This window comes from Molossus molossus, unplaced genomic scaffold (genome assembly GCF_014108415.1).
Source record: "Molossus molossus isolate mMolMol1 unplaced genomic scaffold, mMolMol1.p scaffold_m16_p_21, whole genome shotgun sequence".
Classification (NCBI taxonomy): Eukaryota; Metazoa; Chordata; class Mammalia; order Chiroptera; family Molossidae; genus Molossus; species Molossus molossus.
Window position 1 is genome coordinate 22,099,402 of NW_023425357.1, and position 20,531 is coordinate 22,119,932.

A 20,531-nucleotide genomic window follows, 5' to 3' on the forward strand; every position below is an offset into this window, starting at 1 on the left:
TTTTAGTGCACTGTTTAGCAAGTTTTGATGAAAGTGTTCAGTCAGGTACCTAGCAACAAAATCAAGATATAACATAGTTCCATCACTCTCAGAAATGCCCCTGACTCCTTTGTAGTTCTTTTGCTTTTCGGAAGGTGGTATTCTGGTAGATAACGCATATTGAGAATATCAAGAAACGTCCAGTTGGAGAGGATCCTACTGATATGTGGCCAGAGATGGACGTAACGGGGTAACGACTTTTTCCTGTCGCAGAAACCCAGTGCTGTAAAACTTACCAACTGAATAGAGGCCGTTATCTTCAACTTTCCCGAAACCCTTTTTCTGGTTCAGTGAGAACAAGTTGCTGATGAAAAATCTTTCGTTTTAATATCACAATTGACTTTATTGTTTAAAAGATGACTATTTTACCAGTCTTTCTGCCTTACATTGGTTAGAAAATTCCAGGCAAGAAACTATTTGGGAACCATATGATGGCCAGTAATAGGCTATAAATATAACTGCATTGAGAAAATCCTGCCAGCAAAGGGAAAAAATTCCATTTTCCTTCAAACAGGATTTCAGAAGATCATTGCTGTTTAGAATGGTGGTTTTCTCTGACAAGTACTGTGTCATTTCAGTCCTTTTTCTCTTTCGTGGCTCCAGCTGACCCCATAGTGCCCTGTAACGAAACCCGGTGGAGCCAGAAGTGGCAGTCGTCCCGCCCCCTGAGAAGAGCCAGTCTCTCCCTGGGCTCCGGCTTCTGGCACGCTACAGGGAGACATTCGAGTCGTCGGTTGCTAAGAGCCATCCCTCGCCAGGTCGCGCAGACCCTGCAGGCAGACGTGCTTTGGCAGATGGGCTATACAGGTGTGTGCTGTGTCCAGGAGGCCACCGTCTTGAGTCCTAGCACTGAAGCCAGGCGATCTCATGCACCTGTGCTTGTCAGGATTTGTTGAGCTGGATACATTGACTGCCTCACCTTTAAGTCCTGTTGTGCTGCATCTGTTACTGTTGCTTTTCTAATTGTTTATTCACTCTTTTGTGTCTTATTTTTCTGTACTATTTCTGAGATTAGGAGGGGTAGATCATGAAGCATTTATTTTCTCTTGACACATCCATGAACAAACACAGCACTGCCCACTGTTAGAGCTGACTGGTAGTCCAGTTCTATACTTTCTCGGAAAGAGATCAAATTCATTTATTTAAAAAAAATTTTTTTTTTCTTTATTGAGTTTAGGGAGAGAGGAAAGGAGAGGGAGAGAGAGATAGAAACATTGGTGCAGAGAACAAAGATTAGCTGCCTCCTGCATGCCCTCAACTGGGAATTTGGCCACAACCTGGGCATGTGCCCTGACTGGGAATCGAACCTGCGACCTCTTGGTGCATGGTCAACGCTTAACCACTGAGCCACACCTGGTCGGGCAAAGAGATCAAATTTAAAGATGGTTACCTTGATTTGGGCAATTTCATGAAAATGAGTTTGTCACTCCAGTGTGGTGCCCTGTGTGCAGAATGGCTAAGTAATTGACTGTCACATTTGTTGATCATTTATTTCAGAACAGAAAATAATAGTGACCATATCCTGTGAAAGAAACACGTCCAATAAGATTTTTTTTTTTTCTTACTGATTCATCGTGGCAGAAAATTTCTGTTTCAACTACTGTGAAAATGTGGGCCCTGACTTTTAAATGTAAGCCTGTTCCCTGGCCCCGCACATCCCAGTTTCTCTAGGTGTCTTGGGGACCCTTACCTCTCCGATTTCCTCAGCCTCCTACCTTTCGGGATGCCTGAGGTACTGACATTTTTAACACCTGGTAGACTGATATTTTATTAAAATGATTGTCTTCTCTTGGTTTTATCTTTATAGGATGAAAACTCCTTCACAAAACAAATTCTCTAATCTTCAGAAAAGCATCTTTTTTTTCTCCCCCAAACCAAATGGTTTCCAGTTTTATATGTGCATTTTTTAAAAACAGCAATGCACACCATGGTCGCAGGTTTGATTGCAGTTCAGACCCCGGCCCTGGTTGGAGTTGTGCAGGAGGCAACCAGTTGATCTCACATCGATGTTTCTCTCTCTTTCTCCCTCCCACTCTGTATGAAGATAAATGGAAAAGTATCCTCGGGTGAGGATTTAAAAAAAAAAAGTAGGCAATACATTTGGATGGTTATCTCACTATAATTGATTATTTAAGGTAGATTTGATATATAAACACAACTTTATACCAGGAAGACATTACCTTTTTTATAGCTCTTAGTGTTAAATAATAGGATTCTTATTTTTTCTTCTAGAATTTCTTGATCTAACAGCTCAGTTGTTTCATATGGCTGCAGATGGCTTTTGGCCAGTATCTAAAATAGACTTGTTATTATAGAAAAGTGTTTTTTCTTGATACTGGGGTCACCCCCACATGCTGTTGACAGCCCTCTCTGCAGAGCTTGTTGTCCTAAATGAACAGCAGTGAATACGTTGCTGTCCTTGTCGGGACTAGGGATAGGTTCCCTCTCCTGGAGGCGTGTGCTTTAGGGTGCCTTTCTAAGGAGATGGGGGGATGCAGTCCTGGAGGAAATTACCAGAAGGGGAAACCCATCATCAGTGGGGGAGTCTGGAGGGGTGGTTTATTCCTGAACATTGGTGACAGTTGAGGAGTGTCCAGAGAGATTTTCTGTTTATCCTCAAGTGTTGTTTAGCAGCAGATGGTGGCGTTCCCCAGCTGTCCCTTTTTCTTATGCACTCTGGCCTGGCTTTGGCCCTCAGTGACATATTCTGTCCATGGGTCTCAAGGAGGGATGTGTTTTATAGACAAAATTTCAACAAGATGATTTCTCAGACCTGCTTGTGCTTGCTTTCTTTTTGGGGTAAGGTGCTAATGTACGAGTTGCTGTTTTTGACACTGGGCTGAGTGAAAAGCATCCCCACTTCAAAAATGTGAAGGAGAGAACCAACTGGACCAATGAGCGAACTCTGGATGACGGTAGGTGGCAGCATAGTGGTGAGGCCACGAGGGAGGCATTTTCTGGTCACGGGCTTCGTGCATGACTCCCATCCCCCGTTGATTAAACAGTTCATGTGCAGTAATCATTCAGACAAGCTCAAGTTGTTATTGTGCCTTTTGGCAGATCCTTTTCTAAGTATCTCAGGATGGTGAGAGGTAGTGTTTGAGGAGAGGGAGGGATGCCCGGTAGGGGAAAAGCCCAGTTTGGGAGAGAGTGGGAGTGTCTAGACCCAAAAGCAGGACAGGTGTGGCGTGGGCTGTGAGTGGAAGACAGTACGGAGGAACAGATTCTCTATCTGGGACTTGGAGGAGCCGTTTGCATTGGTGGTTTGAAATGTTTCATGTTGGCACACGTTATGAGCGGTTTTAATGACTTCTTTTCTTCCGGCCTGCAGGGCTGGGCCATGGCACGTTTGTGGCAGGTGTGATAGCCAGCATGAGGGAGTGCCAAGGATTCGCTCCAGATGCCGAACTTCATATTTTCAGGGTCTTTACCAACAACCAGGTAGGTGTTGAGGACCCCTGAAACTTAAAGAATTGATACGAAAATGTAAAACATTAAAACTCCAGAAAATACGTACTGGTTTAATGCAGCTCACACCAGTGAGCTGAACTGCTGATGTCACAGGTGCCATGCTGTCTCGCCACTGTCCCTTCTGTATGGCTTTCCCCTTCTACCACCACCCCCTTCATCGGCCTCACTTGAACCCTGAAGACCTGCTCTGGGGCAACTGCACATGAGGATTCCTTGACTGCCTGTTTCTTCCTCTCCTTTGGGCCTGACTGAGGTTCCTGTGCCACCGCCTCTTGGGCACATTTCTTACTCTTTCTACCTCAGAGAATAATCGCGTGTTTGTGTGTTTGGCACCCCTACTGGACTGTGATCACCTTGAGGGTCACCTGTGTAGCCCAGCATCTAGCATCATGTTGAGTAATGTGGGTTTATGAGCCTTTTCCCTTCCTCTTCATTTAGAAACTCTTTATAGAAATGGGGGAGGGTCCTGGTATTTATTTTCAAATTTTAATTTCTGTTAGGTGATACATAGTTTTAGGTATTTGTGGAAAAGGCAACACAGGGTAATTTTCCCAACCCTGTCCCTGTCCAGCAGGTGCTTACCTTACTTCCCCATGTCTCATATGAGGGTTTCTTAATTTCTTATACGCCCCCTAGAACTTCTTTAGTACATACAAGCAAATACAAACAGGTAGTCTCATTTTTAAAGGCCTTTAAAAAACATGATTCTTCTTTATTATACTCACTCTCTTTCCATTGTAAGTTTAATTTTGTATTTTATAAATGGTGACACACAAAGTACTTTAACTTCTGTCGGGAAACTAGGAGGAATTGAACATCAAAGTAATAATTATATGAAATAACTTTTATTGATGCCATTTATCCTTCGGCCTATTTAGCAAGAAAGATTATTAGACAAATACATTAAACTATTTAGTTTAATAAACTTGACTTAATACAAGTGTCTTAGGTTAAAGAGTTTTATAAGGGGGCAGTTAGAAGTTTGGGATTTTGCCTCAGAAGGTGTACTTTAAGGCTGGGAGCTGCACCTTTCACTTGGAGAGATAGACAAGCTCGCTGAAGTCTGGTTCCCTCCAGGGACTTAGAATTTCTGGATGTAGTAATTTACATTTCAGAGCATTATGTATTCTTGGGATTTATTTCTGAAATTTAAGTTAATTCTTCATGTTGCTCAAGAGTTTATACTGACCCTTAAAATGAAAAACTCTGTTGTGACACTCTGAGACTTTCATGGAAACACCTGAGGACTGTCTTCACTTTAACTAGGTGTCCTACACCTCCTGGTTCCTGGATGCCTTCAACTATGCCATCCTAAAGAAGATCGACGTGCTCAACCTCAGCATTGGCGGCCCTGACTTCATGGACCATCCCTTCGTTGACAAGGTTGGTCCTGTCACTGCACAGAACATTGCATTTGGTGATGGCTCCTTTTCACAAGCCCTGCTTTGAGTGCTTTATGCCCAGGGTGCTGGTGGTTTGCCACCCACGAGGTGACTGCTTTGTAATGACAGATGTGATGACATGAGCTTTAGTGACTTGCACCGGGAGTAGCACATGACTCCTTGTTGATTCCTTCTCATGTAAACACATAACGCATGTTTTCTGAACATGCCTGGAAAGCCAGTGTCTACTCCATGTGCTGCACAGTCCTACGTCCTGGCTTTTATCATCTCTTAACATACCAGTTACCAAACACATTCATGTCTATAAGGGTCCAATGGTACATTTTCAGGGGGAACGCTTCTTTTTTAAGACTTTTTCAAAATTGTGGTTATTTTTTTGACAATTATCTGTTGATTGTTTAAAAGTGTTATACTTCTATAAATAAATGCTTGCTAATTTTGTAGGTGTGGGAATTAACGGCTAACAACGTAATCATGGTTTCTGCTATCGGTAACGATGGGCCTCTTTATGGGTAAGTATCCCCAGTAGGGATGAACTTAGGGGTGGTTTTTTCCCCCTGAAATGGCTGAAAAACTGTTGTCTGTCTGTGTCTGTATTTATCTGTACCTGTTACATCTAAAACTGTTTATATGGAAATTTTCAACATATTAAGAAACAGGCTACATAATGAACTTCAGGTACCACCCTTGCCTCAGCAGTTGTCAACTCAAGGCCAGTCTTGTTTCTGTTTCATTTTTACTTTGCTATAAATAGAAATTTGGGGTTTTTATTTATTTATTTTTCAAAATCAGGAAAGTCAACCTGTTAGAAATAAATGGGTTCTGTAGTATTTATTGAGACCCACTTTGTACAAGGTACAAGGAGGAGGTAGGTAGATGAGGGTCTGCCTCTTTAGGAAAGATAAGGAATAAACACAACGAAACGTCAGAGAAAGCAGCATAATAGACACAGATGGTGCTTTGGCGATGGACGCGGGATCTGATGGGGAGGCAGAGAGAGCAGTGTCATGGAAACGGTCCTTTGTGCTGTGCTGGTGTGGCGGGCTGAAGCAGCGTGAGATGCAGAACGTTAGTCACTGACTCGCGGGCAACAACTTTGGTTAGAGATCCCAGTCTTGTTTCTATCTGTAGCTCCAATTTTTATTCTCTAGGTAATGTATATAAATAATCTCATGTGCCAAATGCTTTTGCAATAGGATTTGTCACCCTCCTTTATTGGGTACCCAGGATGTGTGTGGTTCGCTGCAATGACAGAGAGTTTGAGGTCACCACAAAGGAAACGGAGAAAATACAGAGTCTGCCCTTAGTGTGCCATAACCCAGTAGAAATAGAGACCAGTGTATGCGTTTCCTCCCACATGTGTGTGTCTGCGTGTGCGCACAGCGAGCGTGTGTGCTGGTGCCTCAGAAACACTCACTGTGTCTCGCAGTCACATCCCTGGGAGTGCGTGCTGGGGACAGCAGTGGCCTTGAGGACTGGCTGAGCTTGTGCAAAGGGTTCAGGGTATAGGGTTAGGCTGAATAATATATGAAATGAATGTTTTTATAGGCCAGCAGCCATGTGTATTGGCCGTCATGTTTCTAACCTAATAGTTCTTTAGTCAGTGATTCTCTCATTGTAAGGGGTCCAAGCTATTGGATTTTTCTGTGTCAGTAATATTTGACTCATAGGTGGCATAAACACATTCTAACTATAGTTCTGCAGTGAAAAACACCAATTTCTAAGTAATCTCATCAGGTTTTCTTGTTTTCCATTTCAAACGTTTCTCATGCTTGCCACTTCTCCATTTCTGATGTCTCCACCCAAGGCCAGCCCTCATCAGTTCAGAGTCATCAGGTCATGAGGTGGTTTCCTAGCCTATCTTCTGCTTTCAGTCTTTTCCCACCCCAACTCTTCCTTCATGGGAGACATGGGGTTGTGGAAAGAGCGCAGGTGTGGAGCCAGACTAGTCCCACCTGCCCCTGGTAGGCTATGGGACTTTCAGTCTTTGAGCCTCAGGCTCCTCACCTGTCACAGGTGGGCAGGAGACCCACCCCAGTTGGTTTTGAGGATGAAGTTAGACAGCGGAGGAAAAACACCATGAATACTGGGCCTCTATACGTGGTGGCTGTTCTTTTTCTTCCTTTTTGGGATGTGTTTCTGTTGTTAAAACACAGGTCTAGCAGTTTTCTTATTCCAGATTCTGCAGTGGATTATTGCCTAATCAAATCCAAATGTTTCTTCTTGGTTTTTAAGGTCCTCAATATTCTAGCCTGAAGTCACCAAACTTTTTCTGTAAAGGATCAGATAGTAAATGCTTCTTAGGCTTTGGGGACCATGTGGTGTTACAGCTACTCAAGGGCCCTTATATTGTGAAGGCAGCCTTGCAGTGTGTAAACAAACGGGCGTCATCATGTTCCAGTAAAACTTTATTTTACAAGAACAGGTGCCGAACTGCCATAGTTCAGCAACTGTAGCCTGAAGCTGTTGGCTCAGCTTTATTTTCCACCACTGCGTGTACATCTTCCTGGGGTCCAGTCTCCTCTTGGGTCTTCCTGTGGAGACCATGTTTATCCCAGTCTCCATCACCTGTCCCTGCAGCCAACCCTCCTAGCTTGCCTTTCTTCTGTCCACACCTCTGGATTTCCAGCTCTTCCACATGCCGTTCTGGCTGCTTGACCACACACTAGTCACTCTTGTGAAATCCTGTGACTTCTGTGGGCAGTCACACTTAGTGGTTTCTGATCAAAGAGTTGTTCATTTCCAGTGTATTAGAGGAGCACCCTGGGGAGGAGGGCCCCGTGTCACTCATTTTGTCTGCCCATGGAGCTGCATGGAGATCTGGCACCTGCCAGCTGCTTTATAGTGCTGGGAATGGCATGTAATCAGTGAGGCACAGCTTGTGATGTTCTGGCTTACTGCTTGGGCGTTGAGTAGTTCGATGACAGTAATGTACCCAAATTGGTGAGTCACTTATTGCAGGCATTGAACTGGCAGTCACTGGAAATAATGCTTGTATCTCCAGATACTCCTCGCTGTGACCCCTCTCGGGGCCCTGCACCCTTGACTCTTAGACTTCATGGGGCAGGGGGTCTGCAGCTGCAGCATTCCCCTTTCACCACCAGACAGATTTCTTGGTGCTTTCCCTTATATTTGAAGGGTTTACAGCACACTAAGTATTACAGGGATTGACAGGTAGAAGGAGGGCGAGAAGGTCGCTTTTCTTGCGTTAACTACAGTGGGAAGTTTTGTCAGTGACTTCTGTTCTAAGCTCCACTCCTTGATTTCATAAAAATTTGTACATTTTTAGCATCAGCCAGTAAAATATCACTGTTGGTGCCTCTGAACAACCATGTCAGTGTCCAGTGGGCTAAGAAGGCAGTACTACGGTTGACTCAGCGTGGTTTAAAATAGTTGGCTAAGCCCTAGCCAGTTTGGCTCAGTGGTTAGAGCATCAGCCTGCGATCCACAGAGACCTGGGTTTGGTTCCCGCTCAGGGCATGTACCTTGGCTGCAGTTTGTCCCCGGCCCTGGTTGGGTCATGTGGGTGGCGGTCACTTGATGTGTCTTTCACATCGATGTTTCTCTCTCTTCTTCTCTCTCCTTCCCACTCTATCTGAATTTAAAAAATGGAAAAATGTCCTCGGGTGAGGATAAAAAATAAAAAAAAGTTGGCTAAAAGCACATCCTGTAGGTAGTCTTGCTACTAATGTCAGTTAAGCCACTTGTAATCAGTTTTGGTTATTGAATTGTCAGAGTCCATTTCTGTGGTAGTAGAGCTACCAAAATGTAATAGATAAAGCTCAGAAATGCAGTTTTATAACTGGTCATTTTATACTTTCAACTAGTTAAGTTGCATCTTGATTTATATCTTGATCTTATAATTTAAACATTTTTCTCATTATCATTTTTTATTTTCTTTTTTTTTTTTTTTTATCCTCATCCGAGGACATTTTTCCATTTTTTGTACAGACAGAGTGGGAGGGAGAGAGAGGAAGAGAGAGAGAGGGAAACATCGATGTGAAAGGGACACATCGAGTGGCTGCCACCCGCGCGACCAACCAGGGCCGGGGACAAACTGCAACCGAGGTACATGCCCTTAGCGGGAACCGAACCCGGGTCTCTCCGGACCGCAGGCGGACGCTCTAACCGCTGAGCCAAACCGGCCAGGGCTCATTATCATTTTTTAAAAAATCTTTATTGTTGAATGTATTACAGATGTTCCTCATTTTTCCCCCGTTGACCCCCTCCTCCCCACTCCTGCCCCCCTCCTGCCTTTCCCACACTATTGTCCGTGTCCATTGGTTATGCATATAAGTTCTTTGCTTTATTTCTTCCCACCCCCCAACCCCTTTCCCTTTGAGGTTTTGTCAGCCTAGCAATGAATTTGTACTTCTTAATCCCTTCACCTTTTTCACCCATTCTCCCAAACCCCTTCCCATCTGGCAACCAACAAAATGTTCTCTGTATCTATGAGAATGTTTCTGTTCTGCCTGTTCATTTTGTTTGTAGATTCCATTGTCGATAGATATGTATTGTCATTTTGTTTGTTCATATATTTTATCTTTTTCTTCAAAAAGGCCATCATTTCATATAATAACGGTTTGGTGGTGATGAACTCCTTTAACCTTTTCTTGTCTGGGAAACTCTTTATATGTCCATTGATTCTAAATGACAGCTTTGCAGGATAGAGTAATCTTGGTTGTAGGTTCTTGCTTTTCATCACTGTGAATATTTCTTGCCAGTCCCTTCTGGCCTGCAAAGTTTCTTTTGAGAAATCAGCTGACAGCCTTATGGGAACTCCCTTGTAGGTAGGTAACTAACTGCTTTTCTCTTGCTGCTTTTAAGATTCTCTCTTTGTCTTGAACCTTTTGCATTTTGATGATGATGTGTCTTGGTGTGGGCCTCTTGGGGTTCATCTTGTTTGGGACTCTGTGCTTCCTGGACTTGTTTGTCTGTTTCCTTCACCAAGTTAGGAAACTTTTCTGCCATTATTGTTTCAAACAGGTTTTCAATTTCTTGTTCTCTCTCTTCTCCTCCTGGCCCCCCAAGATGCGAATGTTGGCACGCTTGAAGTTGTCTCAGAGGCTCCTTACACTATCCTTATTTTTTTGGATTCTTTTTTCTTTTTGCTATTCTGATTGGGTGTTTTTTGCTTCCTTATATTCCAAATCGATGGTTTGCTCCTTGGATTCACGTACTCTATTATTGAAGCTGTGTAAATTATTCTTTATTTCAGTTAATGCCTCCTTCAATTCTAACTGTGTATCCATGATTTCTAACTGGTCCTTTTTTATGCTCTTGAGGCCCTCCCTAAGTTCACTGAGGTTCTCACTAAGTCCATTGAGCATCCTTATAAGCAGTATTTTGAACTCAGTATCTGTTAGGTTGCTTATCTCCATTTTGCTTAGTTCTTTTATTGGGGTTTTGTTCTGTTCTTTCATTTGGGACCTGTTTCTTTGTCTCCTCATTTTGGCTGCCTCCCTGTGTTTGTTTCAGTGTATTACTTAACGAGAGGTATGGGGCTAGCTCAGACCAGATGCTGCTTGTTTGAAAGAATTTAGGAAAACCTGAAGCAGGATCCAATACAGGCCAATCCTATGGTTAAGCACCTGGCAACAGCTTGGGTGGGCCTGAAAGTTGTGTGGGGCGGGGTGGGGCCTCAGGGAGTCAGCAGGGCGGGGCTACCAGTGTGAGCCAGGTTGCTGGAGTCCCAGATATGGCGGCTGTCTGCTGCCCCCGGGAAGGGCTCACCAAAGGAACAAAAGCCTCTGAGAAAGCCCCCTCTCCAGCCCTCGCTCCAGTGCCAAACAGCTCATTTCTTCCCTGTATGTCTCTGGTGCCCCTCGAGCTGCCTCCCCTCCAAGCCTAGAGGGAGTGAGTCCGATAAGTCCGTGCGCGGGCCCTTTAAGGAGCTGCCTGGGGCTCCAGCCGCCTCAGCCTCCCTGAGCCTCAGTTCCTGCTGGTTTTTCCAGCCAGAAATGATGAGGTCTTCTCTTCCTGGCACTAGAACCCTGAATGGGGCACCTGGTGTGGGATGGGGACCCCTCAGTCCTCAGGAAGGATCTTCCCAGCTGAAGTGTCCTCCTGATTTTTATCCACCACACGTGGGTGTGGGATCAGCCCATCCCACTCCGCCCCTCCTACCAGTCTTGATGTGGCTGCTGCTTTAATTCCGTAGTTGTAGGACTTCCATTTAGCTCGATTTCAGGCAGTTTTGAATGATGGTTGTTCTGTAGTTTAGTTGTAACTTTGATGTGGTTGTGGGAGGACGCGATACTGCATTTACCTACGCCGCCATCTTGACTGGAAGTCGCATTTTTCTCATTATTGACTTAACTGTAATTTCTTTGCAGATCTAGTACACTTGAGGTATTGAAGAGAATTCTATGGTTTTTTTCCTTGCATCTTCCCTTTGAGGAGCTTAAGATTACGGAGTAGTGATAGCCATCCCCACGTTTCCCCATGAGGAAGGTGGAACACCCTGCCAATGATCAGTGAAAACTAACTTCCTAACTCTGGCAGCTGCAAATGTGTGATTACAGTTCCTTCCCGGAGGAACGTGGGATCTAATTGGGGAGGCGAGATGAGTACACTTGGAACAATTTAAAAGTGATGTGAGAATGTATAAGTGGGTGATGAATTGTCATAGTGTTAAGTCTTGTGAAGCTAGAGAAGAGGGATTCCCTCAAGCCTTGAGGTAGTGAGGGAAAAGTAAGTCTTGGGCCAAAGTATGATAAGTTGACAGGGAGGGAAAGCAAGAAAGGGCATTCCAGGTGCAAGGAAATGATGTCAGCCAGCATGAGGGTGGCAGTGAGCATGGCCTTCCACGGGACAGCTGTAAGGAGCAACAGTCATCCCAGCTGCACGTCTTATCCCAGAAGAACCTAATCCCATCTTGGATTTTTCTAGGAGGATTTGCCCTTATTTGAATTATTCATATGAAATTATTTATCTTTCCTTGTGTTTTTGTGCCTCTTTAGCACTCTGAATAATCCTGCTGATCAAATGGATGTGATTGGAGTAGGTGGCATTGACTTTGAGGATAACATCGCGCGCTTCTCTTCAAGGGGAATGACTACCTGGGTAGGCTTTTTTCATTGGTCAAATGTGCCTAAAGGAACTGTTTGTCTAAGAGCCTTTTGGTGTGCAGATAGAAAAGCAGCTTGTAAGCCCAACCCTAACATGCATGGATGGCATGGCCAGATCTGTGGGTACTTTTGTCCAGCCATGAGGACAAGAGATCTGGCCCCTTTGACGTCTGCCACTTGACTGTGGTGCATCAAGCACGGGCCAGTTCTGAGTGGTGTTTCCTGGTTCCACTTCTTTTTAACTTCTGAGTTGACTCACTTTTTAGGTCAACTGGATTCATGCCCACTTATCCTAACTAGTAGGAAGGTGAGCAGACCTCTTTGGTGCTAGATGAGATGATTTTTGTTTTTACCTTAAGAAGCAAGAGAAGCCAGTGAGAAGAATTTAATATTAACTCTGCTAACAGAAATGTTTGTATTTAGCTGGACAAAATGGAAATAACTCTAGCATGTTAACACATTTTTGACCGCTCATGAGTTAACTCGTGTTTTCCTGCCCAAACGTTGCGGACCGCTCATGAGTTAACTTGGGTTTGCACTTGCATTAGCTATTTCAGTTTTTGAAACTCAGGGTAATGCAGGATTATTGTATTTGTGACTCTTTGTCCTGAGGGTTGATGTTCGAAAAACAGCACACCGTTCTATATTCTTGAAGTAGCTAGGGAATGGATATCTGCTGGTTCAAATGAGTGCAGCTCAGAACCTAATGTGCAGTTTGCCCAAAAACGTGCGGTCCCTGGCATATGTCTTAGAGATTTCTATGCGGTACGCAATGTGTTAATTCAGTGACTCTGGGTTTAGTCATGCAGCTAATTCATCATCCTCGACCCATCAGAACAGAAGAGGAGTCAAAGTTAGATGCTCCCTCAGGCAGCACTGGGCACTCTTGCCCACCCCGCGCAGTCTTCAGGGTCACATCACCTCTTGGGTGCTCTGACTCAAGGGTGCCAAGCTTTGAGGTCTTGGGAAATCCCAGGAAAGAGCCACAGCCTCCTGAGAACATTGTGGCCTTGTCCAGCTGGCACCATGTTATGGGGTGGCCTTCTCCCTCTACGGTATCTCCTCCTGGCACCATTTTCAGTTGGCGCCACAGTGGGTTCAGGTTCACACCTCGGCACTGAGATGCCTTCTTCTTGATGATGTCAGTTATCGCCAGTCTGGTAGATCGCACGCTGAGAAAGTCAGTTCCGGGGTGTGTTTCCTGTTCATCTGTGCTCCCTCAGCACTTTCTCTACTGCTAAACACTTGGAAACGACCCCTCCATCGATTGCTGTCTCTCTGCCTCCCTCGGAAAGGCTTTCACGGAATGAGAATGCACTGTCGTGTAGTTGAAGGTATCTTTAGGTAGTATCCCACATAGCCGATACAAAGTCCATTTATGTTTCATTGCCATGAAAGATATTCCACTTCAATTGGATTACTTCTCTCTACAGAACACAAGATCCTGTTGTAATTCTCATTTTGCCTCCATTTCCAGGAAATTTCAGGGTTATATTATGTACTTTTCTTAATAAAAAATTTTTCTTTTTTCCCTAATTTTTAATTCTCTGATTTTTCTAAGATATTTCTAATTTTTAAGTTATTTAGAGATAAACCAGTTTTCAGTTTCTATTGTGGCATGCTAACAAAATGAAAAATACTCACTTTTAATTGCTTTATGGCATTACTGTTACACTGGTTATTATAAAACACTCTAAAAATAATTGTATTTTCTACATTATCATTTAAGCTTGTTTTCTGTATTACTTTGAATTTCAGACTAAAACCGGTACCTTACTGAGATTACACTATATTTAAATAGCCTATATTTCTGTTCAGTGTGCCCATGTGTGTGCTGTGGTGGAAAACAACCGGCTTTTATTTATAGGAGCTACCAGGAGGCTATGGCCGTGTGAAACCTGATATTGTCACCTATGGTGCTGGAGTGAGGGGCTCTGGAATGAAAGGGGGCTGCCGGGCCCTCTCGGGGACCAGCGTGGCTTCTCCAGTGGTCGCGGGCGCTGTCACCTTGCTAGTAAGGTGAGTGTTACCTGGCAGAAAGGAGGTAATGCCACAGACCAGAATCTGAGTCTTGCTTGTCAGCAACTTAGAATTTTGGAGCACATTGTGTGACCTTGTTCCATCTGTTCTTCATCTCTACCTAAGAGGTCAGAGTCCATTCTTTGATAGTGGATTCTTGTGAGAATTAGTGGACAGACATGGGAACACTCTAAACTCTAGACCATAAAGCAACATATAAGGACAAAATATTTTTTTTATGTTTGAGGTCTGTTTTGTTTTTTTAAGACTTTTTTTTAGAGCAGTTTGTGGTTCACAGCAAAAAACAAAGTACAGAGATTCTTATGCCCCTGTGTCCCCGTTTTTGTTTGCTTTTATATCACTTTTGTGCAATGTCTGTACTTCTTATATCCAAAAAAGTGTGCATATCAGGCAGATTCCCCTTTTAGTGTTCTCTGTTCACTGAGGAGGTGCCAAACGGGGCAGTGAGGCTGACACACCTTCATGAGACACGTTTCTCGGTGTATTTATCTCCTCTCTCTCTTGTTGAATCCCATCTACAGTTGGACTGGAGCTTAATTCTGCAGTTAATGAAACTGGAGGTACTCAGAGATACTCGACTGGAATTCATGCGCACGGGCTCTGACTTGGTCAAATAGGCCGTGGTGCTTTACCCTCAAAATTCTAAAAGGTGTCTTAGGAGCCAGTACTTATTTTGTATTTTAATGCCTCCGCTCCAAAAAAAAACACTTTCTATATAGATGAGGCTTTAGTTGAATTTCTGTGTTGTGATAACACAAAACTACAGTTTTCAAAGTTATACTCTATGTTCATTTTAGAATTAAATTAAAACAGGCAAATGATAGTAAATATTTTTATATTTAAAACTGTCTTTAAAAGTAAATACATATATGTTGATTTTAGCTTCTAATGCCAGAGATGTTCCTTACTAATAATCCTTCATAAAGGTTGATATTTACCTCTTTTCTCTTTTTACATCCTTCCCTATAGTTCAGAGCCAAATTCTTGAAATTGTTGACATTGGCAAGAGTAGTCTTTGGAGAATAACCATATGCCTGTTGGAAACATTGTGATTCTGTTCCATTTGTTTTTCTCACCACTGTGTTACTTACAGTGAAAGAAGAGGGAAGGGAATGCAGACTGTGGAGTTACCTGGCTCACTAGGGCTTTTGTTTCCATTCTTGTTCATTGTGAAACAAAATACTGGCTTAGGCTCCCGCTTGCCATCATTGTGAGCAGGAATGTGGTTTGGGCTCCACTCTGGTCTGTCAGTCTCCCTGTCAGATGCTGGGGAGAAGAGCAGGTGTGCTCTCCGTTTCCATGGCGTCTCTGAGCACAGGTATTTTCAGTGTCGAGGAGATCTTTCACTTTCCTCATCTTCCTGCAGCAGATAAAAATGCCACTGCGATGGTTCAGAAATATTTTTACGGCGTGACACATACCTCAGAACAGATACTGAGCAACAAGGAAGTTATTCCTCAGCTTCCAGCCTCCCAGTGTTTGGAGAGGAACTAGAGCCTAACCTTTGGTCTTGCTTCATCAGCAGGAAGAGGGGAAGATTGTTGACCTACAGCTGAGCTTTTAGCAGTCTCTTATTGTCACTGAGAATCAGTCCTCCTTTATATCCTCTTACTTTTTTTTTTTTTTATCCTCACCCGAGGACATTTTCCCATTTTTTTGTTCAGGTAGAGCGGGAGGGAGAGAGAGGAACAGAGAGAAAGAGAGAGAAACATCGATGTGAAAGGAGCACACCGAGTGGCTGCCACCCACACGACCAACCAGGGCCGGGGACAAACTGCAACCAAGGCACGTGCCCTTAGCGGGAACCGAACCCGGGTCTCTCAGGACCGCAGGCCGACGCTCTAACCGCTGAGCCAAACCGGCCAGGGCATATGTCCTCTGACTTCTTATGTCAGATTCCCCCTTTACACCTGTTAGAAAAACCTGCCTGCACTCCAGGACCAACCACCATTATAGAAAAGGAGAGGAAGATTTTCTTTTTCGTTTACTCAATTTTCTTCCCTGCATTTAGAGCTAAAAATGTGCGTTTATAATAAATAGTATGCATGCAACAATGAATGTTTTAATGCTGGAATTCTTAAGAGGTTGCTACTGCCTAGGTGTCACCAAGTTCCTTGCCAAATAGAGCTGAGTGTTCAAGTGTGTCCAGATGCATCCTGCTGAGGAAAGTCTCAGGGTGGCCTCAGGTCTGCACAGTCCTGTCAGACCTTGTCCACCAGGGTGAGCATCACACACTGGCTTCCAGAACCAAAAAGGCAGGGCTTTGCTGCATAGTGGTGGGCTTCACTCAGATGCTGTGCCTCTTGCCCGTCCTGCATCGACTTCCCTTCCCAGGACCCATGTGTTGTCCTTTCCTTTTCCCACCTAGGTCATGTCCCAGCTTGTCTTCTTCCTCCTTGCTTCCCCTGAGGAGCCAGTACCTCTAACCTATTCTTGCCTCCTACGACCTGTAAGTTCAATTGAGTTGGGAAAATATGTTTTTCTGATCCATTTAGTATAAACAGGTACTAGCCCTGTGAGTCACTGTTCTCACAGGCCACGTGGAAGGCTAATAACAGGTCACTCCCAAGCCTGGTCAGAAATGAATACACATTCACTCTCGTCTTGGCACGAGCCCTACCAAAGACGCTTTCGCACAGACAGAACAAGATTGGAGGTCACGTTTGCACATTTACAGGTTAGGAATCAGATTTTCACTTCTTTTATGAGAAAATGAGCAAATGCATGATTTTCCCTCAGCACAGTCCAGAAACGTGAACTGGTGAATCCGGCCAGTATGAAGCAGGCCCTGATTGCATCAGCGCGGAGGCTTCCTGGTGTCAATATGTTTGAGCAAGGCCACGGCAAACTGGATCTCCTCAGAGCCTATCAGATCCTCAACAGTTACAAACCACAGGCAAGGTCAGTATGCTTTCCTTCTGAATAGGCCCTTCTCTTCGCTGGGTTTTGAGGGTGTTTTTCCTTCTGCACAAAATCCGAGCCTGCGAACAGGAACCAGTCACTGATCACACACTCAGACCGGTGGAGAGCGTCACCCTGCCACTCCTACTCGGTGCAGCTGGCAGAACTTGCTTGACACTTCCTATGTTCTGTTACTTTTAATATGAACGGTTTAAAACAATGATTTCCTATTAAAACTTTCTTTTAAAATAATCCTACGTTCACAGAAATTTGCAAAAATAGTATGGAAAGTTCTCATACACCCTTGGTTGAGCTTCTTCTAATGCCAGCATCTTAGATGACCATAATGTAACTGAAAACTAAGAAACGTACACTGATGCTGTCCTGTAATTACACTGCAGGCTTTGTTCACAGTTCGCCACTTTGCCCCTTGTGTTCTCTGTCAGTCCAGGGTCCAGGCCCACGTTGCCTTTAGTGGTCATGTCTTGGTTTCCTCTGGCCTCTGACAGTTCATCTGTTTTGTCATTCATGACTGACTTCTTCGGGAGTATGGGGTACTTATTTTATAGACAGTCTCTTGATGTGGGTTTATCTGATGCTTTTTCATGATTAGGTTGAGGTTATGTGTTTCTGGTAAGAAGTTTTGTATTTTAAAATGATTTCTGGATTTACAACAAAGTTCTAAAAATAGTACATGAGGATCCATGAATTCTTCACCCATCTATCCCTAATGTTAACATCTCACATAGCCATACAGGGGTGGGCCAAAGTAAGTTTACAGTTTTGAGTGTGGAACAAAAGTTTCTTCTTGTATGATTATTTATTTATTTATTTATTTTTAATCCTTACCCAAGGATATTTTTTCAGATATCTTCAGATAGAGTGGGAGGGGGATAGAAAGAGAAAGAAACATTAATGTGAGAGAGACATTGTGCCTCCTGCACAACCCCAACCAGGGCCGGGGACGAACACAATCAAGGTATGTGACCTTGGCTGGAATTGAACCTGTGACTCTGGTCCTCAGGCTGATGCTCTAACCTCTGAGCCAAACTAACCAGGGCATATTATTGTATTTTTCATACAAACAACTGTAAAACTACTTTTTCCCCACCCTGTCATATAAGCCTCAAAGCCTGGAAATTGATTAATTTATAGAGTGTATTCAATTTTTTCCTGTGTTTCACTCCTGTCCTTTTCCTGGCCCAGTGTCCAGTTAGCATTCCACACTGTATTTAGCATCCCCTTGGTCTCCTCCAATCAGGGACGCTTCCTTGGTTTTTTTCCCTCTTATTACTGGTGAAGTTCATTTGCATTGGCATCAGAGCATTTCCATGTCCAGCCTCGGTGTCAGTTCTCTCTCCAAGCAGCCTAGGTTCTTTGACTGGAGAGAGGTGTTTAGAAGCCGAGACCTGGGCACTAGGTGTGCTCCTTGCAGCCGTGCTCGTAGTTGTCTCTAGGCCTTTTCAGCAGACAGCTAAGAAATGTTCTGTGCTCACACATCTGTACCTGTGTCTTGATATACGTATCTGTAGGTATACTGAAAACATGAGTTCATTTATCTCCTGATCCCACCCACACCATGGTTCTCAGTCTAGTCTCCCCTCTCCATATTTGTAACTCTTCTGCAACAGTGAGAAACCCGGCTCTCGTTACCCACAGTAAATTTACTTACTGGCTCAGTCCTAGTATATACATACTGAGTGGTTTTAGAATTGCTAACCCATGCCCTTGCAAAAACAAATTTACTAACTAGAGTTCAATATTTATGTATAGTTCTTTTACTCTTTAGCTTTATATAGTCCCATTGTTTTCCAAAGTTAGGTTAATTCTTTTCTTCCTTCACCCTGTCAATTTGGTTTTGCTATTCAGTTTTAATACAGTTGAATTCATCTGCTAATGTTTTTATCTCTTTTTGGATTCCCTGCACCTCCTTCTTGATTTCAACTAGTTATGTATTAGGTGTGTGAAGTATTACCATGGCTCTAAAGTCAGAACTGTACACAAATGTACCCTGGACACGTGTCACTTCCCCTCATCCCTCTGTCCCCATTTTCTCCACACTGTCCTCACCCACCCCTGGGGTAACAATCTCAGTTGTTCATTTATGTTTCCTTTTTTTTTTTTTTGGTACGTGCCCTCCTGGGAACCGAACCTGGGACTCTCCGGTCTGCAGGCCGACGCTCCAACCGCTGAGCCAAACCAGCCAGGGCAACTTGTGTCGTTTGTATTTCTTTTTGCACCAATGAGCAGATATGTATATACAGGAGTGGGCAAAAGTAAGTCATCTACAGTTGCTCATATGGAAAGTAATACAGTAAATAATACGAGAACATAGTCTTTCATGTTCTCACAACTGTAGACCTACTTTTGCCCACCCGGCATTTTCTTGTATCCCTTTTCTTCCACAGTGGATAGTGTTACTAGAAATATTCGTTCGCAGTTTGCTTTTCTCACTTAACAGCATCCTTGGAAATCGCTCTGCATTAATTCATTGAGATAGTCCTTTTTTCACAGCTGCGTTGTCTGGATTACCATTGTTTATTCACCTACTTATTTATATTTGGGCACTTACACTGTTTCCAGTATTTTGCAGTTATAAACTGTTGCTTGAATAACCTCATTGCCTAGTGTTTTAGTTTTGTCGAAGTATGTCTTCAGAGAAAGTTCCTAGAAGTGGGATTGCTGGGTTAAGGAGCTTTGTGAGGTGTCCCTCCATTCCCCACCAGAGGGCTGTGTGTTTTTGGGCTCCACAGTGGTGCATGAGTGCCTGGGTCCCCAGAGCGGCGTGTTCTGCTGTACTGGTTCCTTTTTGCCAGGCTGGGCAGTGAGAAGTGCTCTCTCAGCATTGTTGTAATTTGCATTTCTTCTCTAGTTTTGAGTGAGTTGGAACTCTTTTCTTTCTATGGTTTATGGCCATATTTATACTTTTCTTGTTAAGTGTATGTTTATTTTTCCCCCCCCAATTTTTCTCTGGGCTTTTTGTCCATCAGTTGTTATGGGTTTTTTATACATTAATATGTGCAGATGTTTTTCCCAGTTTGTCAGTTGTCTTTTGATTTTGTGTGAAGTATTTTGACATGCAGTTTATTAGTCTGTTGTTGTTAGTGTTACTGTTCTTGTTGCCCTTGGATTTTGAGTCACAGAAAGCCTCTCTTTTTGTGCTAGGGCGAGAGAGAAATTCACCCAGGTTTTCTTTTAATACTTTTTTGCTTTCTTTTATTTACTTGAGACTCTCTGCTCCATTTGGGGTTTATTCTTATGTGTGGTGTGAGGTATGGATCTAATTTTATCTTTTGCCAAGTGACCACCCCACTTGTCACAGATGCATTTATTAAAAAGTTTGTCTTGGCCCCGGTGATTTGAGAATCCGAGTCCACGGCATTCATTGGGGCTGGTCACATCCTCATTTTCTATCAGCCACACCACCGAAGTTCAGACTTGCAGAAGGAAGGAGGTGTTCCGCACCATCTTGTTGTTTGTACAGACAGTCTGAGCAAGCTGGCCCAGTGACCTGCTCAGTGCAGGGAGCATGTCAAAGCCAAGTTTCCAGATGCCTGCTGAGGCCTAAGGCTCAGATCCATCGTGTGACTTCCTACGCGGCAGTGTC

The 20,531-nt window shown here is 43.7% G+C and overlaps 1 protein-coding gene across 2 annotated transcripts in view; it reads left to right on the forward strand.

Annotated features, from left to right (window-relative positions):
- Positions 1-20,531, forward strand: part of MBTPS1 (membrane bound transcription factor peptidase, site 1) — a 58,648-nt gene that overhangs the window by 17,403 nt on the left and 20,714 nt on the right. For both annotated transcript variants that reach the window (XM_036274344.1, XM_036274343.1), the window contains exons 4-11: positions 643-846; positions 2,844-2,954; positions 3,371-3,480; positions 4,777-4,893; positions 5,358-5,425; positions 11,876-11,978; positions 13,851-14,002; positions 16,763-16,924. In XM_036274344.1, the coding sequence (XP_036130237.1) occupies positions 643-846; positions 2,844-2,954; positions 3,371-3,480; positions 4,777-4,893; positions 5,358-5,425; positions 11,876-11,978; positions 13,851-14,002; positions 16,763-16,924 (1,027 nt within the window). The remainder of the gene's footprint in view (positions 1-642; positions 847-2,843; positions 2,955-3,370; positions 3,481-4,776; positions 4,894-5,357; positions 5,426-11,875; positions 11,979-13,850; positions 14,003-16,762; positions 16,925-20,531) is intronic.